The sequence below is a fragment of the Bos mutus genome, chromosome 11 (genome assembly GCF_027580195.1).
Source record: "Bos mutus isolate GX-2022 chromosome 11, NWIPB_WYAK_1.1, whole genome shotgun sequence".
Lineage (NCBI taxonomy): Eukaryota > Metazoa > Chordata > Mammalia > Artiodactyla > Bovidae > Bos > Bos mutus.
Genome location: NC_091627.1, coordinates 9,297,751 through 9,323,299, shown reverse-complemented (window position 1 = coordinate 9,323,299; position 25,549 = coordinate 9,297,751). Strand labels below are relative to the sequence as shown.

Sequence of the window (25,549 nt, the reverse complement as noted above, 5' to 3'; positions counted from 1 at the left end):
GACAGATCTTTTAACCTTTCTGAGCTTCAGTTTAACTCATGAGTGTGATGGTATAAAGGCTATTGCCACCCCTGAGTTTACATAGTCTGCTTAGTGAACTGTAAAGCATTTGGCTAAAGTATTTGAGTAGGCATGGGGTGTTGGTATTTTTGTACATTTGTGCCAGACTAGAGATTTACTAAAGTAACATTTACTGTGTTTAAATGTGCTCTCTACAGTAAGCATGCAAATTACCATGCACTCTGATTAAGAAATCTCTGGAGGGCTTCAAGAAGAGTCACTGGTGGGTCACCTTCCCTATTATACTGTTGTCTTGTGTGTTTTTAGGATATGGAATTGGTGTTTAAACAGTATATAAAGCTTGACATACAATTCCTCAGCTAAATAATAGATGTAGGCTACAATTAAACTCATCAGAGTTGGAAAGGGTCTTGTAGGTCATCTAGTTCATATTTACCCTTTGTCCTCTGCTCTTAAAAAGCCAGATTAGAACTTCCCTAGTGGTCTAGCGGTTAAGACTGTGAGCCTCCACTGCAGAGGCTTCAGGTTTGATCCCTGGTCAAACCTCACATGCCACGGGATATGGTCAAAAAAATTTAAAAAAAAAAGAAAAGCCAGATTATTTTAGGGAACAATGGAGGGAGTTAGCTAGGATTGGTGTGTTTGTTTTAGAACTGCTACTATTGGATTAAAAAAAAAATGTATACAAGGTGACATAAAATTGCTAGTACTTCATTAAGTCTGAAGATGGCGAGTAATTTGCTCTGATTGCATTGCACACTGTAGACTGTTTTGGTTATTTGTGAAAATATTCATCTTTACCTTTCATACTGCCTCATCTCTCAGACTATTGGGTCTGAGCCGGTGTTTTGAATTTAAGTTCCAGCTTCATCACTTACTGGTTGTATGACCTTAGGTACATAGTTTAGCCTCTCGTCTATTTTTTATTCTTTACAATAGGAGTAAAAAATATCTTATCAAGTGATTTTTTTATGAGGATTAATTTATGAGAATATATAAAGTGCTTTACATAGATCTGTTACAATACATTCATTAAATAAATGGTCCATGCGATTACCTGTCCTACTAATTATGACATTGTCCTGCTTACCCAGTGGGATTGGTAACTAGTTTACCTTGCATGCATGCTAAGTCACTTCAGTCGTGTCCGACTCTTTTCAACCGTATGAAGTGTAGCCCACCAGGCCCCTCTGTCCATGGGATTCTCCAGGCAAGAATACTGAATGAAGTGGGTTGCCATGCCCTCCTCCAGGGGATCTTCCCAACAAAGGGACTGAGCCCTTATCTCTATGTCTCCTGCATTGGCAGGTGGGTTCTTTACCACTAGCACCACCTGGGAAGCCCAACTAGTTTATCTTGCATTACTCTGTTTTTAAAAACTGCTTTATCATGACATAATTCATATGCAGTTTAGAGTTTTTTTTAGTATATTCAATGAGTCAAATACCCATCAAAGATTGAGGGCAGTAGGAGAAGAGGGCAACAAAGGATGAGATGGTTGGATGGTGTCACCGACTCAATGGACATGAGTTTGAGCAAACTCAGGGAGATAGTGAAGGACAGGGAAGCCTGGCTTGCTGTAGTCCATGGGGTCTCAAAGAGTCAGATATAACTTAGTGACTCAACACCACCACCACACTTTAATTTTAGAATTTTTGTCTCCCCTTTTAAACCAATTAGCAGTCACTCCTTATTTCCTTGCCCTGTAGTTTCTTGCAACTGCTGACTTATTTTTGCCTCTGAAATTTGCTATTCTGGACATTTCATGTCAGTGGGGTCATACAAGATTTAGCCTTTTGTGTCTGACTTCTTTCACTTGGCATGATGTTTCAAGGTTTGGACTTCTGATATATATCAATACTTCATTTTTATTGCCAAAAGGATGTTATGATGCATGTAGTATGTAATAAAATGGAATAATATTCCATTGTATAGTTATACCATGTTCTATTCAGTCATCAGTTGAGGACATTTGGGTTATTTCCAATTTTTGGCCATTATGAATAATGCTGTTAGAGACATTCATGTATGTTTTCTGTGGACATCATGTTTTCGTTTTGGGTAGATACCAAAGAGTAGAATTGTTGAGTTATATGATAACCCTGTTTAACTTTTTGAGGAGCTACGGAACTGTTTTCTAAATTGGATGCACCATTTTACATTCCCACTATCAATGTTGCTGTTCAGCCGCCCAGTTGTGTCTGACTCGGCGACCCCGTGGACTGCAGCACATCAGTCCTCCCTGTCCTGCACCATCTCCCAGAGTTGGCTCAAGTTTGTGTTCATTGCACTGGTAATGCCATCCAGCCATCTCATCCTCTGACACCCTCTTTTACTTCTGCCGTCAATCTTTCCCAGTATTAGGGACTTTTCCAATGAGTCATCTGTTTGCATCAGATGACCAAAATACTGGAGCTTCAGCTTCAGCATCAGTCCTTCCAATGAATATTCAAAGTTGATCTCCCTTTAGATTGACTCGTTTGATCTCCTTGCTTTCCAAGGGACTTTCAGGAGTTTTCTCCAGCACCACAGTTCGAAGGCATCAATTCTTTGGTGTCTGCCTTTATGGTCCAGCTCTTACAACCATATCTGACCACCGGGAAGACCATAGCCTTGACTATACAGACCTTTGTTGACAGAGTAATGTCTCTGCTTTGCAATGCACTGCCTAGGTTTGTCATGGCTTTCCTGCCAAGAAGCAGTCATCTTCTGATTTCATGGCTGCAGTCACCGTCTGCAGTGATCTTGGAGCCCAAGAAGAGGAAATCTGTCACTCCTTTCACTTTTTCCCCTTCTATTTGCTATGCAGTAATGGGGCTCCGGGAGATGGTGATGGACAGGGAGGCCTGGCGTGCTGCGATTCATGGTGTCACAAAGAGTCGGACACGACTGAGCAACTGAACTGAACTGAATGGGGCTGAGTGCCATGGTCTTAGTTTTTTTAATATTTAGTCTTAGCTCTTTCACTCTCCTCCTTCACCCTCATCAAGAGGCTCTTTAGTTCCTCTTTGCTTTCTGCCATTAGAGTGGTGTCATCCACATATCTGAGGTTGTTGATGTTTCTCCCGCCTATCTTGATTCTGGCTTGTAACTCGTCCAGTGGGGCATTTCTCATGATGGACTCAGCATATAGGTTAAACAAACAGGGTGACAGCAGACAGCTGTACTGCAGTGTATAAGGGTCCTAATCCTTCCGTATCCTCTCTAACACTTGTTAGTGTCTGTCTTATCACAGCCATCCAAGTGGGTGAGAAGTGATAGCTCATTATAGTTTCAATTTGCATTTCCCTAATGAATAATGATACTGGACTTCTTTTGTGTGTCCTACTTGGGGAAATGTCTGTTCAAATCCTTGACCCATTTTTCAGTGGGTAGTCTTTTTATTATTGAATTTTAAGAGTTCTTTATGTATTCTGGAGTATGAAGTGGCAACCCACTCCAGTATTCTTGCCTGGAAATTTTTATGGACAGAGAAGCCTGGTGGGCTACAGTCCATGGGATTGCGAAGAGTCAGATACCATACCACTACCACCACCGTATGTATTCTGTATACAAGTTGCTTGTAAGTTACCTGATTTGAGTATGTTTTCTCCCATGTTGTAAGTTATGTTTTCTTGATAGTATTATGTGTACTTTGGCCCACTCTTGTATCTTCCTGCCTACTGATTCAGTAGGTCCCATTGATTCTGTTTTCCATATTCATTGTTACTTTCATTGCCTCAAACCTAGACCATATTTACTGAAATCTTAGAATTGGCCTTTACTTTAGGCTTGCTCCTGCTTTAAGTTCATCTGTAAATTATCCTTTCTGAACATTTTTCACAGCATGTCACACAAAAGTTTTCAGTGCTGCCCCCAGTGCCCCATTTAAAGCTCAGACTCAGCCTTTAGCAGGGTAGTGCCAGTCATTCTTTTCAGATTTATCTCTCACTACCCCTGTCACTTGTAGAAGGAAGCACAGGCAGTGATGCCCATGCCGCCAGAGGTGGTCTTGAATGGAAGAAAGCTTTTAAGAGGGTCTTCTGGTGGTAATTTTACCATAAAATAAGTTCTTGCCCTCAGTGTGGTGGTACCAGTAACTCAGTTTCTTCAGTGTGTCACACTCATAATACACTCAACCTACAAGAAATTAAAGCAAAATGCTGTCTGGTTTATAATTTTTCTTTTCTGTGTTAATAAGTGAGAGAGTTATGTTTTTTCTTTGTCCATTTTTGATACTGTGGTTTTATAAAAAATACCAAGTTTTCTTATATCTTTGTTCCCTTTCCCCTTTCTTCCTCCTCTGAAACAGTTTATATAACATAGGAATTCGTTTTAAAGAATTTTCCCATAAAATATACTGGGCCTGGTGAGCTTTGGGCAGTCATTTGAATATGCTTTGTCATTTCTCCACAGTTACTTATCTCTTTAGGTGTGTCTATTCTTCTATGAAGTTTTTTTTTTTTTTTTTAATCAATGTGACATTGAAATTTATTAGGGGAAAATTGTCTTCTGTTTTAAAAAGTTTCTGTCATGTGATTATATTTTGTTTCATTTCTTATTCCTAATTTTCTGAATTTGACATTGCTGGTTTTACATTATTTGTTGTTATTGCTCAGTCGCTAAGCTTTTCTTCTGCATTGTTAATTCTGTTGTTATACCCAGCCAGTGTTTGTTTGTCTTTTAATTTATAGTTCAATTTTGGAGTTCCTGTGTGTTTGTTAGTTTTCCTGTGTACCTACCATGCTTAATTTTTATGAACATATGAAATGTAGAATTTTCTACCAGTTGTAGAAGTCTGTCATTTCTGGGTCTGTTTCTGTTGATCAATTTTTTTTCTCTCTCTCCTTATTATGAATTATATTTTCCTTCTTTGCATGCCAGGTGATTTTTTTTTTTTTAATTGGATGCCATACACAAATTTTACCTTAGTGGGTTCTGGATTTTTTGTGTTGTATAAATATCCTTAAGCTTTGTTCTGAAACACATTTAAGTTACTAGGAAATATTTTGATCCTTTTGAGGCTTGTTTTTAGACTTTATTTAATGGAACCAGAATTGCATTTTGTCTGAAGCTAATTTGTTCCCACTGTTGAGGCAAGATTCTCCTAAATACTCAAGGTTTTACACTCGGAAGTTTTCTTCTATTAGATACTTTGATTATTCCTTCTGCTCCATTCATTTTGTTCTTTCTTTCAAGGACTTTTAACTAGCCATATGTTGGAACTATATTCTCTGTTCTCCTGTTCTGTTATCTTCTACCTTGCTGTTATCCTATTTTTATCCTCCTCCTGCATAAACATTCCTCAGAGTGCTTCCACATTATTGATTCCATTTTTCTACTCCTTACCGCCTATTTAAATTTCTGCTCTCTTTTAGTTTCCTTATATCTTGTTCTTTTTGCATCATTCTACTGTTTTATCTTCCCTAAATTTTCATTCACAGAAATCACATTTTCATGCTTGTGGAAAACATCAGTTTAAAAAGGTATTCTAAACTGTACTCTTTGTTTACACTTTACTATTTTCTTCTTTTTGGTTATTGTAGAATCTATTTACAGAATAAAACAGTGTTGGGAAACATTTTGTTCAGGTCTGAAAGTTTCCCCCCTTTTGGATAGATCATTTTGGATAGATCACTTTATACCTGAATGCTGTTATAGTCAACTGTTAGCTCTTTTGCTGGAGGATGGGTTGATGATATTGACATCAGTGTTATAACGAGTTAAAAAAAAAAAAAAAACAACTAGGTTGAGACATTGTTAGGCAAACTTGAGCTCCATGCAGTTTGTTCTGTGTTGGTGAAATTGTTTTACCAGGGGCCAACTTGTGTTTCTTTGGTCTAGCTGACAAAGGATGGGCTATGTCTTTGCTTCCTTCCTGGGGCTACTAATGAGGCCCACCCTTTCATATCAAGTCTTTAAAAATTTTCTGCTGAGGCAGTGTGCAACCTTTGGTACCCAGTGCAGCCATCTCTGAATGTTGCCAGAATGCAGGACCTTTCCTGTGGTCTGCCCTCTTTAACTGTGGGCCTTCCTGATGAACAGGTACCTGCTGGTCCTCTGTCAGGATTACTGCTGCCAGAATTGCCTGGTGTAGCAAGGGGAGTTGCCAGGGCAGGGTCTCCCTTTAGCCTGGCCCCATCTCCACTAGATCCTTAATTAAAATTTGTTGCATAAAGACAGCTCTGATCCCTGCTTTTCAGGCTAATCTTTTTGTTTCTTATATTTTTTGGTTTGGATGTAGTAGATGGAAAGAATTATATGCTGCTTGCAAGTCTTCCTTTTAGCCTGGTGACCACCAAAATTTATAGTGACGATATATAACTTTAGAATACACCAGGTTCCCTCCTCTGAATTCCTCATGATTTGTAATCCTCTTACGGTGCTTATATCAGGCTTTGCATTGAGTAACAGGATTATATGCATGAGGTTTTTTGCATGTTTTTTTTAATCCCCCTACCAGATCATAAACTCTGGACAGTGACATTCCTTCATCGTCTTAGAAATCCCCCTCGTACTTTGCACATAGTGTTTTATGTTGTGGGGCGCTTGAAAATGTTCTTTTGTGGTGAGTTAATTACTTCTGTGAAACTCTTAACAATTGAAATGGCAACTACTATTATATAGACCTCAGTTGCCTGTGAGTTTGTAAATACTATTTGCTTCTGTGCTGTCATGTCCAACTCTTTGCGACCCCATGGACTGTAGCCTGCGAGGCTCCTCTGTCCGTGAAATTTTCTAGCAAGAATCCTGGAGCAGGTTGCTGTCTTGTACTCCAAGGGATCTTCCTTACCTGAGGATCAAACCCATGTCTTTGGCGTATCCTTCATTAGTAGGTGGGTTCTTTACCACTGCGCTACCTGGAAAGTCCAGTATTGCTTATATAACAGGGAAACCTGTAGGAGAGATTTAGACTTTGCATGTTACAAGATAAGAGAATATGTAGAAGTGCCAGAATCATTCAAATTTAAGGGTAGAGGTCAAATACTTATTAAATTACAAAGATTATTACCATCTCGACAGAGTTAAAAAATAAAGTTACATGACCTTTTTCCAATTGTTTTTTAGTATGTGGTAAAACATACATGTTATTCAATTTGCTACTTTAACCATTTTCAGGTTACTTATATTCCAGTATTGTGCCTGACGTGACTTATATTCTAGTATTATATAGTCAGCACCACTTTCTAGTTCCAAAATATTTTCATCACCCCAAATAGAAACTCTATTCATTAAGCAATAACCCCCCATTCCTTATTCACCCAAACCCGTGACAACCTCTAATCTACTTTCTCTGTATTTGTCTCTTCTAGATACTTGACAAAAGTAGAATTATACAACATTTGTACTTTGTTTCTGGCTTACCCTAACGTTTAGTATGTTTTAGTGTAATGTTTTCAGTGTTCATCCATGTTGTAGCATATATCAACTTCATTCCTTTCTGTTTGTGTTCTGTGTGTCTTCTCAATATAATTGACTTATAATGTTGAAGTCCTCTGTTTCCTTATAGAGCTTTTGTCCTGTTTTTCTAGATGCGTTGAAGTCTCCCCCTGTTAGTGTACATCTGTATGTTTCTCTCTTGAGTTCTGTTCATTTCTGCTTCATATAGATTTCTTTTGTTAGGTGCATATATGTTTTTGTCATACATTCTTGAAAGTGAAACTTTTATCAGTGTATAATATCCATCTTCTTGTAACCTTTTTGACTTAAAATCTATTTTGTCTGATAGTGTTAATAATGTAGTCACCCCCCTCTCTTTCGGTTTCTCTTTGCGTTAGTCACCTTTTCCATTATTTTACTTTGAACATCTTTGTGCCTCTGTAACTGAAGTGAGTCTCTTATAAACAGGGTATAGACCGTGTTTTTTAACCTATTCTCCAAGTCTCTTGCCTTTTAACTGGAGAGCTTAATCTACTTCATTTGAAAAAAATTACTGATAAAGATGGATTTATTTCTACTGTTTATTTCTAGCTATTTTCTGTGTATCTTATGTGTTTTTTGTTCCCCTTATTGCCTTTTAGGTTTTTGGTAAACATTTCTTGCATCTTCTCAACCTTTGCCTCCTTTCTTTTTCCGATATCCTAAATCATATTCACTGTCATTGTTCTGCATTCTTTTTCTGGAAGGTTGCCTATCTCCACTTCTTTTACTTGTTTTTCTGGGATTTTGTCTTGTCCCTACATCTGGGACATAACTTTCTGCTTTTTCATACTGATTAACTTTCTGTAAAGTGGTTTTGTTCTAGTTGTGGGATTGTGGTTCTTGCTTCTTCTGTCTGTCCTCTGATGCAGCAGGGTAAGAGGTTTGTGTAAGCTTCCTGATTGGAGGGACTGGTGGTGGGAAAAACTGGGTCTCCCTCCAGTGGGCAGGACCTTGCTCAGTAAAGCTTTAATCCAGTTATCTGCTGATGGGTGGGGTTGTGCTCTCTCCCTGGTAGTTTTTGGGCCTAAGGCGACCCAGCCCTCTGGGCTCTGGGCTGTATGGTCAGGGTAATGGCAAACTTCCAAAAGAGTTTACGCCAAAGAAGACCTTCCCAGACAGCTGCTGCCGTCCCGCCATCCCTGTGGTGAGCCCCTGCTGACCCACACCTCCCCTGGAGACCCTCCAACACTAGCAGATCGTTTCAGATCAGTTTCCTGTGGAGTCACTGCTCCTTTCCTCTGAGGCTTGGTGTATGCAAGGTTTTGTTTGTGCCCTCCAAGACTGGAGTCTGTTTCCCCCAGTCCTGTGGAAGTCTTGTCATCAAATCCTGCTGGCCGTCAAGGTCAGATTCCCTGGGGATCCCCAGTCCCTTTGTCGAGTCCCCAGGCTGGGAAGCCTGACAGTGGGGTTTAGAACCTTCACAACGGTGGAAGAACTTCTTTGGTATTATTGTGCTCCAGTTTGTGGGTCACCCACCCAGCAGGTACGGGGCTAGATGTTGTTGTAATTGTGCCCCTCCTACGGTTTCGCTTCTTTCTCTTTGGACGTGGAGTATCTTTTTTAGTGGGCCCCAGCGTCCTCCTGTCAATGGTTGTTCAACAGCTAGTTGTGATTTTGGTGCTCTCGCAGGAGATGAGTGCACTCCTTCTACTCCACCATCTTGAACCCCCCCTTATTGCCTTTTAATTGAGATTTTTGTTTTATATATTGTTTAGATTCCCTTCTTTCCTTTTTATGTATATTTTTAGTTATTAGTAGTTATCTTGAGGTTTACAATTAACATCTTAAAAGTTATAACAAGCTATTATCAGTAGTATATTAAAAAACAGAGATATTACTTTGCCAACAAAGGTCTGTCTAGTTAAAGCTATGGTTTTTCCAGTAGTCATGTATGGATGTGAGAGTTGGACCATAAAGAAAGCTGAGCGCCGAAGAATTGATTCTTTTGAACTGTGGTATTGGAGAAGACTCTTAAGAGTCCCTTGGACTCCAAGGGACTTGGACTGCAAACCAGTCAATCCTAAAGGAAATCTGTCCTGAATATTCACTGGAAGGACTGATGCTGAAGCACCAGTACTTGGGCCACCTGATGTGAAGAACTGACTCATTGGAAAAGACCTTGATGCTGGAAAAGATTGAAGACAGGAGAAGGGGACGACAGAGAATAAGTTGATTGGATGGCATCACCAACTCGATGGACATGAGTTTGAGCAAACTCCGGGAGTTGGTGATGGACAGGGAGGCTTGGCGTGCTGCAGTCCATGGGTTTGCAAAGAGTCGGACACGACTGAGCAGCTGAACAGACTGACTGATCGGTAATATGTGAAAACTCTACTCCTATACATCTTCATCCCTCCCTCTTCATATTGTTGTTGCCACTGATTACATCTTAATACAGCAGTCCCCAACCTTTTTGGCACCAGGGACCTTTTTCATGGAAGACAGCTTTTCCACAGAGCAGGGCTGGAGGGGTGGTTTCAGGATGATTCAAGTGCATTACATTTATTGTACACTTTATTTCTAATCCAGTGCCACTTCTGAACTAACAGGAGGTACTGGTCTGCAGCCTGGAGGTTGGGGACCCCTGTCTTAATACATTGTGTGCCCAATAACATAGACTTATTGTTTTATTCATTTGCCTTTTAAATCATTCAGGAAAACAGAGGAGTTGTAAACCAAAAGTGTAATAATATCGGCTCTTACATTTACCTATGCTATTACTTTTACTGGTAGCCTATTCGTTCATATGCTTTGAATTACTATCAAGTGTTCTTTTATCTCAGCCTGAAGGACACCTTTATCATTTATAGAGGAAGCCTACTAGTAGCAAACACCCTTCGCTTTTGTTTATCTGGGAGTGTCTTAATTTCTCTCTCTTTTTAAAAAAATATTTACTTATTTGGCTGTGTCGGGTCTTAGGTGCGGTGTGCAAACTCGTAGTTGCAGTATGTGAACTCTTAGTTGTAGCCTGTAAAATCTAGTTTCCTGACTAAGGATCAAACCCAGGCTGCCTGTGTTGAGAGTGCAGTTTTAGCCGTTGGGTCTCCTTCATTCTTGAAAGGATAGTTTTGCAGATATGAAATTCCTGGTTGACAGATCTTTCTTGTAGCACTTTAAATATGTCGTGTGCTGCCTTCTGAGCACCATGGTTTTTGATTAGCAGTTAGCTGTTAGTCTTACTGAAAGTAAAAGTGTTAGTCACTCAGTTGTGTGTCTGACTCTGTGACCCCATAGGGTGTAGCCTGCCGGGCTCCTCTGTCCATTCAGTTCTCCAAGGCAAGAATACTGTAGTATTGCCATTCCCTTCTCCAGGGGATCTTCCTGACCCAGGGGTTGGAACCCGGGTCTCCTGCGTTGCATGCATATTCTTTACTGTCTGAGATACCAGGGAAGTCCAAGTCTTACCGAGGATCCCTTTTAGGTGATGAGTGGCTTGTTTCTTGCTGCTTTCACGATTCTCCATTGTCTCTTACTTTCCACTGAGAAATGGAATATTTCCCGCCATATCAGTAAACAAGGACGTCATAGTTAATAGCAGTTTCAGCCACCAGGATGGTGAACTGGTGAGCAGTGAGGGAACTCAGGATGTGAAAATGCAGGATACTAGCCCCAGATAGATGGCACGCATATCAGAGGAATGATTTCAGTGAGCCCAGACTCTTTTGTCTTCCCACACATAGAAAAATGTGAAATTCCTTAGCCTGACATATTTGGTTTTCTTTAATTATCAATACTCTTTTGACTTTCCGAAATACCTTTCCTTTGTTGGAAACCTTCCTATATGTCCTCCCTCTCTTGCCTCCTCAGAGCAGTTTCTCAGAGCTATCTGAAACACTGTTTCCAGGGCTGCAGTCCTCATTTTGCCCCAAATAAAACTTAACTTGCAGCTCTCACATTGTGCACAAAGTTTTTTTTCCAACCCCACTATTTGACTTACAATGTATCTTATGTGGATCTCTTTATCTACTTGGAGTTTGTTAAACTTCTTGGATGTGTACCGTTTATGTCTTATCAAATTCAGGAAAATATATCATTTCTATTCTTTTTTCTGCTTCTGAGACTGATTTGCATGTTGGTATATTTGGTTTTCCATAGTACCGCAGATTGTGTTTCTTTTTCTTTGTTCCTAATACTCCTCAGACTGGATATTTCAATTGCTTTACATTTGAGTTTGATGAAGTTTTTTCCTTTTGCCTGCTTAAATCTGCCATTGAACTCCTCTTATGAATTTTTAATTTTAACTTGTATCTGTTTCCTTGGTCTGCCATAATAAAATACCACAGGCCAGGTGGCTTAAGCAATGAGAAGTTATTTTTTTCACAGTGTCAGAGGCTTGAAGTCTGAGAGCAAAATGCTGGCAGATTTGGTTTCTCCTGAGGCCCTTCTCTTTGGCTTGCAAGTGCCCCCTTTTCATTGTGTGTTCACATTGCACACATGCCTGATGTCTCTGTCCAAATTTCATTTCTTTTAAGAACACTAGTCATCTTGGATTAGGTCCCACCCAAACAGCCTCCTTTTAACTTTACCTTTTTAAAGGCCCTAAATCCAAATATAGTCACATTCTGGAGTACTGAGGGCTAGGGCTTTAACATCGGGGAATTGGAAGGATGCAATTTAGCCCATAATGCAGCTATTAAAATTTCCAGCTCCAGAATTTCTATTTGATTGCTTTTTACAATTTCGATCTCTTTATTGACATTGTTCTCCTGATTTTCTTGAACTCTTTGTCCATAGTTTTCTTTAACAGTTTGAGCAGGTCCACAGCAGTTGACTTTAACAGATCTAACTAGCTCTTAACAATGTCTGGTATTCCTCAAGGATAGTTTCTAATTTTTTTTCCCCTGTGAATGTACCTTTTTTTCCTTTTTTGTGTGTGTATTTTGTGTATTTCTGTGTAATTTTTGGTTCAGAACTGGATATTTTTAGTATTCTAATGGGATAGCTCTTGAAATCAGATTCTTCCCTTCCTAGGGGATTTTTTGTTCATTTCTTGTTGATGGCTGCTGGGGTCTATATGGTGGTTTTTTCCAAACTGTTTTGCAAAGTCTGTACTCCTTGTTGCATATAGTCCCTGAAGTTTCTGTTGCTTTAGCTATGTGGTAGGCTGTGTCCTGACAGAGATTTCCTTAAGTGTTTGGGCCCAGGAAATAGCGGGAAAGGTGTGTGTATTTTAAAATCTTATGATGGATGCTACTGGGGAAACCACGCAGCCCGAGACAAAGCTGCATGGATCCGCCAGACTGGCCAAGATGCAAAAACCCCAATTTTTGAAGAACACCGTTCTTCTACCCTAGCATCAGCTAGGCACTCTTGGAAACTGGGCCACTGTCTTACAGATTGTGGCAGGAGGAAATGGCAACTTGCTCCAGTATTCTTGCCTGGAAAATTCCATGGACAGAGGAGCCTGGTGGACTATATACATGGGACCGCAAAGTTGGACACAGCTGAAGCGACAAAGCATGGACACTCACTCTCTTAACAAGGTTTAACAGCCTCTTCTTTGATCAGGCATTGCTGTGGTTGCTGTTAAGTGTCTGATCAGATTCCAGAGTTCTGAAATGGTTGATTTTGATCATCTTAACAGTTTACTGATTGTTTTGGTGGAGGGACTGACACCTAGAGCTTCCTACTCCATTTTCTCTAACATCACTTATGGCATCTTTTTTGTAGAACTGTTTTTAAGTCTTATCTCAGTCACATAAAATTTCACAGCAAATATTTTAAATCTTGAGGAAAAGATGAGTTATTCAGTAAGTAGTGTAGGAAAAATAGGCTTGCCATTTTGGAGGGAAAAGGAAAAACTGGATCCTAATCCTCTCCTTATGCCAAAATAAATTCTTTATGTATTAAAGACTTAAATGCCTTTAAAAGAAAAATGGTGCCAGGAATAAAGTCTAAATAATTCTTTTTACTTTTTAAAAATAACCTTGCAGTCAGGAATGCCTTTGTGTGTCTAACACAAAACCCTGGAGCTATAAAAACAAGATTGGATAATTTGCACAAATTTGAAAAGTTAATGTCCTGAATTTACAAAAATTACAAATCAATGAGATGAATTGCTTAATTTATTTGAACACAGAGTATGACTGATAATATATAGGAAAAACAAATGACCAGTAAATGTAAGTAGAATATCAGTCTCGTTCATAATTAATTGAATGTTGATCAGAACAATGACTCATGGATTATTCACTTGAGAAATTTGCAAACTTTTTGTGTTGTTTGATCAAGTTGAGAAATAGACACTGTCATTTATTGTTGGTAAGAATATGACTTGGTGCAACCTTTCTGGAAATTAGTTTTATTGACCCGGGAATTCTACTGGTAGAGATTACCCTATAGATATTTACAAAGATAAACCAAGATAGTCATAATTTCAAAAACCCCAACAATTGAAATTCCATAAGAAGAGAGCCAATTAAATTATCGTTAAGTCCATATAGGAGAAAACTATATAGCCATTAAATAGAATGAAAGTGTTAGTCGCTTAGCTATGTCCCACTCTCTGTGACCCCACAGACTGTAGCCAGCCAGGCTCCTCTGTCCATGGAATTCTCCAGGCAAGAATACTGGAGTGGGTAGTCATTCCCTTCTCCAAGGGATCTTCCCAGCTCAGGGATTGAACTGGGTCTCCTGCATTACAGGCAGATTATTTACCACCTGTGCCATCAGGGAAACCCAGACATAATGAATTCCCTCTTCTTATGCTATTATGGTGTCTTAGTCCATTCAGCCTACTATAACAAAGTGCCATAGACTGGGAGTTCTGGAGGCTGAGAAGACCAGGCTCAAGGTGCCAGCAGGTTTGGCTTCTGGTGAGGGCCTACTCACTAATTCGTAGACAGCCAACTTTTCACTGTCTCTTCATATAGCCAGAAGGGACAAGGGAATTCTCTGTTGTCTTTTCATAAGGGCACTAATCCCATTCAGGAGGGCTCGGCCTAATCATCCCCCAGAGCAAACACAATCACACTGGGGGAGGGTGTCAGCGTGCATTTGGAGGACATAATCAGTTTTTAGGGTGTCAGATACTCTGCCAGATACGTTGAGTGACAGAGCTAGGACAGAGTAGAATGTAGATAATGAGCCCATTTGGGTTGGAATTTTTAAAGAATATAGATCATTTATTCTGATACATGCACAGAGAAGTTTCTAGAAATATATACAGGAGTTTGTAAATCTTGGTTTCTTTTGTGGGGGAGGGGAACTAGGAATAAATGGTGGAGAGATTTTTTTCTTTAACAGCTTTTTGTGTTTTATGCCCTCCCAATTTTTTTCCAAATAGCTAAAACCAAAATTCTGTGGTGATGAGAGTTTACATACCTGTAGTCTGTATGCATTTATGTAGTTAACTGTTCCTTTTGAAATTATAAATAGCTAAATAGTTAATTTTCTGGTCTTTTTGTTGTTTTTTTATCATTATGAAATGTTCTGTGTGTGCTCAGTTGCTCAGTCGTGGCTCTTTACGACCCCACAGACGGTAGCACACCAGGGTCCTCTGTCCGTGGGACTTCTCAGGCAAAAATAGTGGAGTGGATTGCCGTTTCCCTCTCCAGGGGGTCTTCCTGACCCAGGGATCAAACACATGTCTCCTGCATTGGCAGGTGGATTTTTTTTTTTTTACCGCTGTGCCACCTGGGAAGCCACTATGAAATGTTCTGAGAGCTCTAAATAATAAATTAATGCTCAATTCTAAAAACACTGCCTTACCTCTTAAAATTAGTCATGACTAATCTGGTATTTTCACATCTCCTTAGAAGATGCAGTGATGTGATAGGAAAAACAGCATGGGCTTTGGAGTCGTAGAAACCTAGATTTCAAATCCCAACATAATAAAAATTAGCTTTAATTTTAGCCTTAGGAAATTTACTTGAAATAGTGAACTTAAGATAACAGCCCTCTACATTTGCCTGGCGTGCTGCGATTCATGGGGTCGCAAAGAGTCGGACACGACTGAGCGACTGAACTGAACTGAACTGAACATTTGTAGATTAGGTGAGAAGGTGTATAGTCCCTCAGTTCAGTTCAGTCACTCAGTCGTGTCCGACTCTGCAGCCCCATGGACTGCAGCATGCCAGGCCTCCCTGTCCATCACCAACTCCCAGACATGCTCAAACTCATGTCCATCGAGTTGGTGATGCCATCCAACCATCTCATCTTCTGTCGTCCCCTTTTCCTCTCATCTTAAATCTTTCACAGCATCAGGGTCTTTTCCAGTGAGTCAGTTCTTCTCATCAGGGGGCCGAAGTATTGGAGTTCCAGCTGTATAGTCCCTGGTATATAGTAACTACTCAAAAAACTTTGGAAGTTTCTTCTCTTGGTATCTCTCCCTGTCTCTGAAATGTAACTTTCAACCTTTGTTGGGTTATCTGCTTCCTTTTTCTGGTACTTAGAAAATCTGCTATTTAGCAATGTTTAGATATGGTATCAGACTCAAGTGACAAATAGCATCAATAAATCTGTTGAGGGACTTCCCTGGTGGTCCAGTGGCTAAGACTCCAGGCTTCCAGTGAGGAGGGCCTGAATTTGATCCCTGGTGAGGGAACTAGATCCCACATGCTGCAGCTGAGAGTGTGCAGCCTGCATCTGGAGAGCCTGCCTGCTGCAACTGAGACCTGGTGCAGCTAAATAAATACTAATTAAACAGATAAATCTGTTGGGTTTTCTGGTTTGTTTTAATTTTCTCTGGAATTGCAGAGGCTGAGCAGCATCTCTAGCAGAGTTCATCTCATTGATCACTCTTGTGAATTGTCTGTAATGCTTGACTCACCCCACAAAATATATTTACGGTAATGCGACAAGCAATCCCTTCTTTGTTATAACTATTTTCAGATTGAGTTCACTCAGTGATAGGGACAGTGTTTACTGTACTCTTTGTTTGATAGCTTTTAAAACAATTTGGAGATTACCAGTGAGAAAGAATACCTTGCCTTGCCATTTTGTTCTGTTTCACATTATCAGAAGCTCTTAAAGGACTAGAATTCTGACAGCAGCTAGAGCAACCCATGTTGTTTGGGACCTCAGTGAGTTAGCCCCTGTGGTGCTAAAGAACCAAAGACCTGACTGAACTGATCACAGCTCTTTGGCCCCTTATCCCCTCCCTGGATTCTAGCACAATGGTCTTCTTTCAGTTCCTTGCAGTTACCAAGATCACGTCTGCCTAAGGGACTTTACCTCTGCTTTAAGAATCTGCCAGCAATGCAGGAGACCCGGGTTTGATCCCTGGGTTGGGAAGATCCCCTGGAGAAGGAAATGGCAACCCACTCCAGTATTCTTGCCTGGGAAATCCCATGGACAGAGGAGCCTGGTGGGCTACAGTCCATGGGATTGCAGAGTCGGAGACGACTAAGCAACTAACTCCCCTTCTTTCCACAGTTCTTCCTCGTGTGGATTAAATTTGAGGCCTCTTAAAAATTCTGTCAGGAAAAGGTATTGTATTTGTTCTGACTAGAAATATTTATTTTGTTTTACTTGGGATTTATATGGTTTACAAATATCTCTGGATTCTGTTTTCTCACAGACACAGGCAGTGTCAAGAGTTAATACCATAAATAATGGTGGGAGGTTCTTGCTTTTGGCACAGTCAACACCTGCAAGCCTTGCGCTGGGGGATGAAGGCCCCACCCACTGTCCCCACAGGCCAGGACGTTTTTTGAAACTATGGAACCTTGGTTTTCTTAGTGATCTGTAAGTTTCTCTTTGGGCTGGAATTAGTACTAATTTTTCTTTCTCTTTTAGCACCAACAAGATTTGTGATGAAATGGAGCCTGGAACAAACTCTTTTCGAGTAGAATTTCCTGATTTTTCCAGCACCATTCTGCAAAAACTGAACCAGCAGCGCCAGCAGGGACAATTATGTGATGTGTCCATTGTTGTCCAAGGCCACATTTTCCGAGCACACAAAGCTGTTCTTGCTGCCAGTTCCCCCTACTTTTGTGACCAGGTACTCCTGAAAAACAGCAGGAGGATTGTTTTGCCTGATGTGATGAATCCCAGAGTGTTTGAGAACATTCTCCTGTCGAGTTATACAGGGCGTCTAGTAATGCCTGCTCCAGAAATTGTCAGTTACTTAACAGCAGCAAGCTTCCTCCAGATGTGGCATGTGGTCGACAAATGCACTGAGGTTTTAGAAGGAAACCCTACAGTCCTTTGTCAGAAGCTAAATCATGGCAGTGACCACCAGTCTCCAAGCAGCAGCAATTACAATGGCCTGGTAGAGAGCTTTGAGCTGGGCTCCGGAGGCCACACGGATTTCCCCAAAGCCCAGGAACTGAGGGATGGAGAGAACGAAGAAGAGAGCACCAAAGACGAGCTGTCATCTCAGCTCACTGAGCACGAATACCTTCCCAGTAACTCATCCACAGAGCATGACCGGCTGAGCACGGAGATGGCGAGCCAGGACGGGGAGGAGGGGGCCAGCGACAGTGCCGAGTTCCACTACACCCGGCCCATGTACAGCAAGCCCAGCATAATGGCTCACAAACGCTGGATCCATGTGAAGCCCGAGCGCTTTGAGCAGGCGTGCGAGGGCATGGATGTGCACGCACCCTATGATGAGCACCAGGTCACAGAGTCCATCAACACCGTGCAGACAGAGTACTCAGTCCAGCCCTCGGGGGTAGAGGAAGACTTTCACATTGGGGAAAAAAAAGTGGAAGCCGAGTTTGACGAACAGGCTGATGAAAGCAATTATGACGAGCAGGTGGATTTCTATGGCTCCTCCATGGAAGAGTTTTCTGGAGAGCGGTCAGATGGGAATCTCATTTGGCACAAACAGGAGGCTGCCCTAGCATCAGGCTACAGTGAGAATATTGAGATGGTAACAGGGATTAAAGAGGAAGCTTCCCACCTAGGATTCTCAGCCACTGACAAGCTGTATCTTTGTCAGTGCGGCAAGAGTTTCACTCACAAGAGTCAGAGAGATCGACACATGAGCATGCACCTCGGGCTCCGGCCTTACGGCTGTGGGGTCTGCGGTAAGAAATTCAAAATGAAGCATCATCTCGTGGGTCACATGAAAATTCACACAGGCATAAAGCCATATGAGTGTAATATCTGTGCAAAGAGATTCATGTGGAGGGACAGTTTCCACAGGCATGTGACTTCTTGTACCAAGTCCTACGAAGCTGCAAAGGCTGAGCAGAATACGACTGAGGCTTGTACCAAGTCCTACGAAGCTGCAAAGGCTGAGCAGAATATGACTGAGGCTTGTACCAAGTCCTACGAAGCTGCAAAGGCTGAGCAGAATACGACTTGAGTGGCAGGCACAAAAATAAACTGTGGTAATTATGCAAATCTGGGCACAGATGATGCGTGCTACTTGCTATTATGAGAGAAGCTTAAAAAAAAGGAAGATATTTCTGCAAGACCAGTTCTAAGTAGGCCAATTAAAAAATCTAATTCTTCAAATTTGTATGTTCCTGGCCTGGAGTGGCTAAAGGGGATAAGTGCACCCACCTCACACCTGGCAAGGTGAACCTTCAGGCCTCTTGAATGAAGCTGGTGGACTAGAGGGTAGAGACACCTGCACTTGGAATTGGACTCCAACCCCCCAGTTCCATTTCAGGTGGCAGCGGTGTTTGATCAGTCATTATTACAAGGTCATATTGGAATTTTATTTTGCTCTTACTATAGATACTTAGGTAATGTGGGTTTGTTTTGGTAGCTGCTTCACTGAATGAAATGCTCCTTATGTAATAGCTACAAACAATGTGATTTCTAGGATACTAAGTTGATTAACAGAGCTCTTTTATCTGGTTTTGTTCTTTCTAAAGAGTATTCTAACCAAAACTATGGAGATTATTAAGAGGGTGACATTCTAAGTAAAAAAAAAAAAAGTAACTCATGGTACCAGCTCCAATTTCTGTAAGATGCCACTGTCACAACGATTTTCAGACTCTTGATAAGTCAGAGTTTTATATTTTAGTACTAACATTTAGTTTGAACAGTTGTTTCTAATTGTAATTCTCTAGGGTGCCAGAGATAGGTATTTCTAACTGGTTTGCTGTCCCAAATCCTGTTTGTTTAATTGTAGCATCCACACGGTAGAATCTGCTGTGGCTAGTAGACTTCTAGCCTGCCTTGACTCTGACCACGGTACCATTGGCTGCTCCAGCCCATTCACTCTGTCTTAGATTATGGTGCTTCCTGAAGTGGTCAGTCAATGACCAGTTACTGGGAAGGAGCTGGAAGCCACAGCTGAGAGTTACCTGTGAACTTCAGGAGCCTATAGAGTGCTACAGTGACACTCCAACTGTCAGAATGAGAGCCGCCAAGTAGCAGAATTTTGAGTGTCAGGTTATGGGGACGAGGGGAACCAATTGCTCAAGAAAAGGGGAGTTTTGAAAATACACTGGTAGAGATACTCACAGAGGGGTACGTTGAGCTGGTCCTCCCAGCTCTTTAGGAGTGCTGGAATGTGTTTTAAAAGAGGGAAAGAAAGAGTCCTAATTTTAGGAGGTTGTCTGCAAATTCCTGTTCTCATTTAATAGATAAAGCTGCATAAATTTACAAGTCCGTATAGCTATACCTACCAAAAAAAAAAACCCAAGAAAATTAACTATTCTGAGACCTTTTCTGAGGATCAGTCAGAAGTTTGGGATTAAAAAAGAAGCTTGTTCAGGATGTTTTAAACTGTAACATACCTGAAGCTGTCACCAGGGTTGGGACAGGGTGCTACTGTTATGTTAACTTTTCCATAAACTTAATAGTTTATTATTTCTTAGTGGAAACTTTTTTTTTTCCTGAAAACAAAAATAACTTTTCTTGGATTTGGAATGAAGTTTTTGTTTTAAAAGTTGGGCTTTGCTCTGAAATGAGTGATGACTTTCCTGGCAATGGCCTCTGATCCTCAAACTCCTACCATCAAGGCATTTAGTTGTATGGAAAGGGGAAAGATTTACTTACCAGTTAACGCTTGTAATCGAGGTTACAAAACAGGGATCTATTCATTAACACTGTATCATTCTCAATATATAAAAAGCACTTTGTATTTAAAACTTTATTATAAATATATATTGATTTTTTTAACCTAGAAACTAGATATTACCTCTTGGTTGTTTGCCATGTTAATACTCTCTTCTCTTAGTGTTGAAACTTCACCAGTTAACAGTCATTTCTCTGTGTACCGGACAGAGAATGTAGAGGTGACTTATAGCCAAGCTCAGTTGCTGCTTCTCTTTCTCATGTTAGAAGCATTGGGTTTTAGGTATGATCCCAGCCATTGTATGTGAGGAAAAATTGTTGTATTCCTTCTACTGATTTCAGTACTAAGGCAGTGAAGCCATTTTGTTCGTCCAAAAGCCAGTCACCCTCTCTCATAGTATCAGCAGACCATTTCTGCCTGTTTGGAAGGTTTGATGTGCTGGTTTCTGTTAAAGATTGTACTCAAATGAGTGTTGGAACACTTGGGAAGAAGAATCTTGAGAGGTAAAATAAAAATATTCTGGAACAATCTCATGGTCCTTCAGTTATGTTGAGATCAGCACGGCAGTCGTCGTGAGTAATGAGGAGGAGGAGGACAGGACTAGGGGGCAGCTCTCTGGTGGTAGTTTTAGAAGCTCTCAGTTGTGCTGGGACTTCATGTGTTATGAAGAGAAGCAGATCTTCTATTGAAATCCTTATGTGTACACCTGCTACTAAATGTAGAATATAAATGTAAGTTCCTCACACCTGCTGTTTGAAGCTTTTTATGGTAGTGGGGTTTTTATAAAAGTTAGAGTTGCTGATCAGTCAACCAGACCCTGTGAGATGATTGGGCATCTGAAATGCTGGCCATGTCCAGAGAGGCGGGGCAAGGGGGTTGCCTTAGTTTGGATATTGAAAGTGAATCTTTATAAACTTTGCTTTTAGGCTTAAGAGATCATACTGTATTACTACTTTTTTTTTTTTTCCTCCTGCCCACCCTGGGTTGGACAGATAGTCTCTGTCTTTACCCTCAGTACAGCTTTAGAAAATCTTTCTCCTTCCCGTTGAGTTTGGAGAGCAGTGGGTAACGTTTCCAAACAGTCTTTCAGGGATCTTGTCAGTGGCCTGCAGCCAAGGTGTTTGTCCCTTACTTTGAGTCTTTACTGTGGTTTCTCTCCAGTCCCAATGGGAAAGGGCTTGAAGGCACCACCAGTGGTCTTTAATATTCGTACTGATGCTATGCCTTTCATTTTAGATCCACAGATTACAATAATCCACCTGGTAAAGTAGGTCTGACCAGTTGAGAACAGACTGCCATAATCTTTTCTCAGCTGTTGAAGGTTACCCCCCAGTCCCTTCTTTTGGCCGCTGGTCTCAAAGAGTCTGCCCGAAAGGGTCTCCTCCGCTGTAGTGGGCATTTGCTGAACTGAACTGACCCTAAGTTGACTTCTGACTGACTGGGAAAGCTGCTTAGTCTCAGTGGCATCTTCCTACGGAGGCACACACCTCCTCCTGAGGCTGCTGTGGACATGAAGTTGGGGCTGAGGAGAAGCAGCAATGCTGGCTTTCCCTGGGGAGGGGGGTTTGCTGCGCCCCCCGCCCCGGGGCGGGAGGGCAGGGGAGGGTAGAGAGGATGCCATCACACCAACTTCAGGAGTTTGCTTTCATAAGGTCTCTGGATAATTTAGGAATGCTGAACACCAAGCAACATAGACCCCCACCCCTCCAGCCCTTCTGTGCCACACTAATTTTGTGATTTAGGTTGCTTTTCTGTGACTCACTTTGTTCAGTGAAACCAGGGTGTTTGTTTGGGTTTTTGTCTTTGCTAACTTATGTATTCGAAGGTACATGTTTCTTATTTCAGATTTCTACTGATAGTGCCCAATGGGAAGATGCTGGAACACATTTTGCAAATGTGATTTTTTTTTTTTTAGTTTTGCTTGAAGCCTGTGTCATAATGTCAATTGCTGCTGCCTTCTTTCCTTTTATGAGGTTCCCAGTGTTTCTTCTAGAAAATTATTTATGCAAGTCAGGTGACTCTTAGACCACAAAACCATTTGACAATAAACAGAGTATCATTAGGTGCATATCTTATTGATATTTTGTGAAATGTTATGCCTGTGTTGCAAAAGTTGAATAGTTTTGTCTTTATATACTGCTGTCTTCAGTGTACAGCATGGTTTTACTTAATTGAATGTTACTGTTTAATATTTTCTTCTTATAGAAGAGACCATGCCCTTTTGTATGACATGTTTTAATAAATGTTATCTGTCAACTTTGTAAAAGTTTTGTTTTTCACTCTGGATATTTGACCACAAGTCTTTGTTTTCATTCTGACCTTTGCCACCTGAGAATAAAAGTTATATTGTGGCCTTTTGATAAGTAAATGCCAACTAGCCTGCTCAGATGGGTAGTGAGTTGATCATTTGCCCTGTCAGGCATTTATGACGATTATCTCGCTTAGCCCCCCGCCCCGCTAGCCCCGTCAGGTGTTTGGGTGTCCTGGTTATTCTCTCTTGGCTCCTCCAGATCCCCTCCTTACCCTGGGCTTCGCTTTGGCCGCTCACCTCTGTGGACCTGTCCCGGCTTCTGGTCAGGGTCTACAGGAGACACGCTGGGAGGAGCCTGGCGGGTGGGAGGAGAGGCCAGGCGTGGCTCCACAGGCGGGCTCCCTCCGCAGCTCCTGTCAGGCAACTTCAGCGTCTGGGGACTACACCCTCCTCTTGGGCTATCAAGCCGAGGCTCGGTCCTGACTCCGGTTTCGCCGGCCCTCAGAGACTGAAGTGTCCCTGTAGGAGTTCCTGGAGCCTGCCCACACCCTTTGTAAATAGTCCCTTATGAAACGCCCGTCTCCCAGCTGAGTTATGCCTGTGTTCCGTGCCCGAACCCCAGGTGATGCCTTAGGTGCACTCGCCTCAACATGTGAGCCAGCTGTGATTCACAGGAGGGGAGTCTGTTACCAAAGGTGGCGCCGCAACTTCCCCGGCAGAACTGAGATTCAGAAGCACGACTTGTGGCTGCAGCACTCGAAAGGTGGTTTTTTCCAGTCTCTTTAATGCCGCCTTGCTCTTTAGTCAGGTCTCTGCTTCACCTCACTTTCCCCTCCCCTGCTCCCCAACCCCCACCCCCAAGAAAACCCGCAAGAAGCAGCAACAGTGCTCTTTAAAAGTGCCGCAGGCACTGAGGGCCACACGTATTTCCTAACAACAGCTCATTACCAGAGACACTGCTTGTTTTAGACCAAACTTAACCATCTTCCCACACAAACCTTCTGTTACCACTGTTTGTTGTGAGGTTTCCCCCCGCCCTCCCCACTGCTGATTTTGAAGCCAGCTACAGATTGCCTCAGCTAGCTTAGCCATTCTCTGTATGGGAAGAAGTCCAAAAGAACCATTTCTAGCCCTTTTTTTTTTCTTTGAGGCGAGGCTGTCCATTCTGACCAAGGGCAAACGGTTAAGGCCCTGCAGCATGGTGACCCCGCCGACCCCTACTCTTGCCCTTACTGGGTACCCTGCAGAGGCCCCTGGTTACCCCCAGTCCAGCCCACCTAGAAAGTAGATTTCGGGGGCAGAGACCATAGGGTGAAGAGGCAGGCCCCTTTTCTTATCAGGGGAAAAGAAAAGGATGAAGTGGCTCATTTGTATTTGTGAACAGAAGCGGGGTGGGATGTGAGGGGTGTTATCCAGACGGAGCGTGTAACACCTGTGCAGTTTATTTAGGTTTCCTTATAGTCAGTTCAGGGACTGCTTCCCACCAAACCACCGGAGCACTTCTTGAGAACAGTCTCCACGCCTAGGCGTCCTGGAGGGTGTACAGCTCTAGGATTTGCCCACGGTCAATGGACCAGTTCGCAGGTCAGCGACAGGAAATGAGGTAAGCTTGTTGAATTGGATTTAACAGTCATTTACTGTTTGGCAAGTGATCTTAAATTTGTTCTTTCTCAGCACAGAACATGAAAGATAAGGGTTCTATACCCTCCCATCTCTGTCTTGGGTTCTCTTTAAGAAAAGAATGAATGAATGGTAAATGAAGATAGGCACAAATGGTATATTTTTTTCCCCGCTTAATGAGAAGCCAGAACAGGAGCAGCGGTGGAGAGAAAAGTCTCATGGTCTTTCTGAACTGGTTTGACTAGTTTGAATCAAAACCAAACCATTTGATTTTATAATCTTCTGTCACTTTCTTGTCCCACTGCAAGTAGCTTGATGCCATCACAGGAGAGAGACAGCTGTCTTTCAAGGGAGTATGTGGGCACTATAAAAATAAGCAATATTGTAGGTAAGTAGATGTTTTTAAAAAATTGTGGCTTTTAAAGTCTAGAAATTGTGAGTTCTATTTTTTTTCTTCCTCATATTCCAAAATAAGAAAACAGGACTAAAGCCATTAAATGTATTTATAACTTAATAAGATACTTGTTACTCCCCAGAGTATAATGGTCTGTCTAATGTAATAGCTAACTTTTATGGATAGAAGCGAAAGACTGCCTCTAGAACTGCTCCTGTCTTGTTAATTTGGGGTCAGCCACACTGTGATAAAATCTCACTTGTTAGGGTTCTCAGAAAGCTCCTGAGCTGCACAGTGCTCCACTCATGGTGGACGGACGCCAAATCTGAACCAGTTGCTGGAATTCCTGCAGGGTCTGGCCGAGTGGAGATTGTAGGCTTTAAAATGACAGCAGTGACTTTGAACCAGACTGGAAAGGATTAATTTTTAACCTCATTTATAGAGTGTGTCATAATGTGTGAGGTATCTTTTGTCTACTCCCAATGTGGTGATACAGAGAATCTTTCTTGGAAAGTTGTTTTTTTTTAATGCAGTTCTATATCTTTAGGACTCTGAACACCCACTCAATCCACTGAACACCATACCTACTTTAATAGGTGTAAGAAGAATTGGGATTGCAGACTATAAATAACAGCCCTAGGAGAAGGTTTATCACAGGCTTAAGCGTGTGCTAAGTGTCTAACTTGCATTAGCTCACTTATTCCTCATAAGAGTCTGGTGAGGCAGAATTTTCTCCCAGGCCACCTTGGGTAGCAAGAAAGGATGACAGCTTCCTAGTCTGCAGGGGAGATTTTTTTTTTTCCCTCAGGGAAACCCCTCTCTGAGCCCTTGTTCATGGGCTAGGAAGGATGTCTGCTTCTGAGATTTGCACAGTTACCCTCACCACCTGTAGGGCACTGAGCAAGGCTTCTAGTGTGGGGTGGCAAGGACCTGGGAT

The 25,549-nt window shown here is 41.7% G+C and overlaps 1 protein-coding gene across 3 annotated transcripts in view; it reads left to right on the top strand.

The window, feature by feature from the left end:
• Positions 1-22,633, top strand: part of ZBTB43 (zinc finger and BTB domain containing 43) — a 28,857-nt gene extending 6,224 nt beyond the window's left edge. Inside the window, exons 2-3 of one of the 3 annotated variants that reach the window (XM_070378979.1) lie at positions 9,305-9,737; positions 17,161-22,633. In XM_070378979.1, coding sequence (XP_070235080.1) covers positions 17,183-18,679 — 1,497 coding nt within the window. In that variant the 5' untranslated portion in view covers positions 9,305-9,737; positions 17,161-17,182 and the 3' untranslated portion in view covers positions 18,680-22,633. Of the gene's footprint in view, positions 1-9,304; positions 9,738-16,797; positions 16,852-17,160 lie in introns of all 3 variants that reach the window. The other 2 variants (XM_070378978.1, XM_070378977.1) reach the window with 2 other exon arrangements.
• The last annotated feature ends 2,916 nt before the right edge of the window (positions 22,634-25,549 follow it).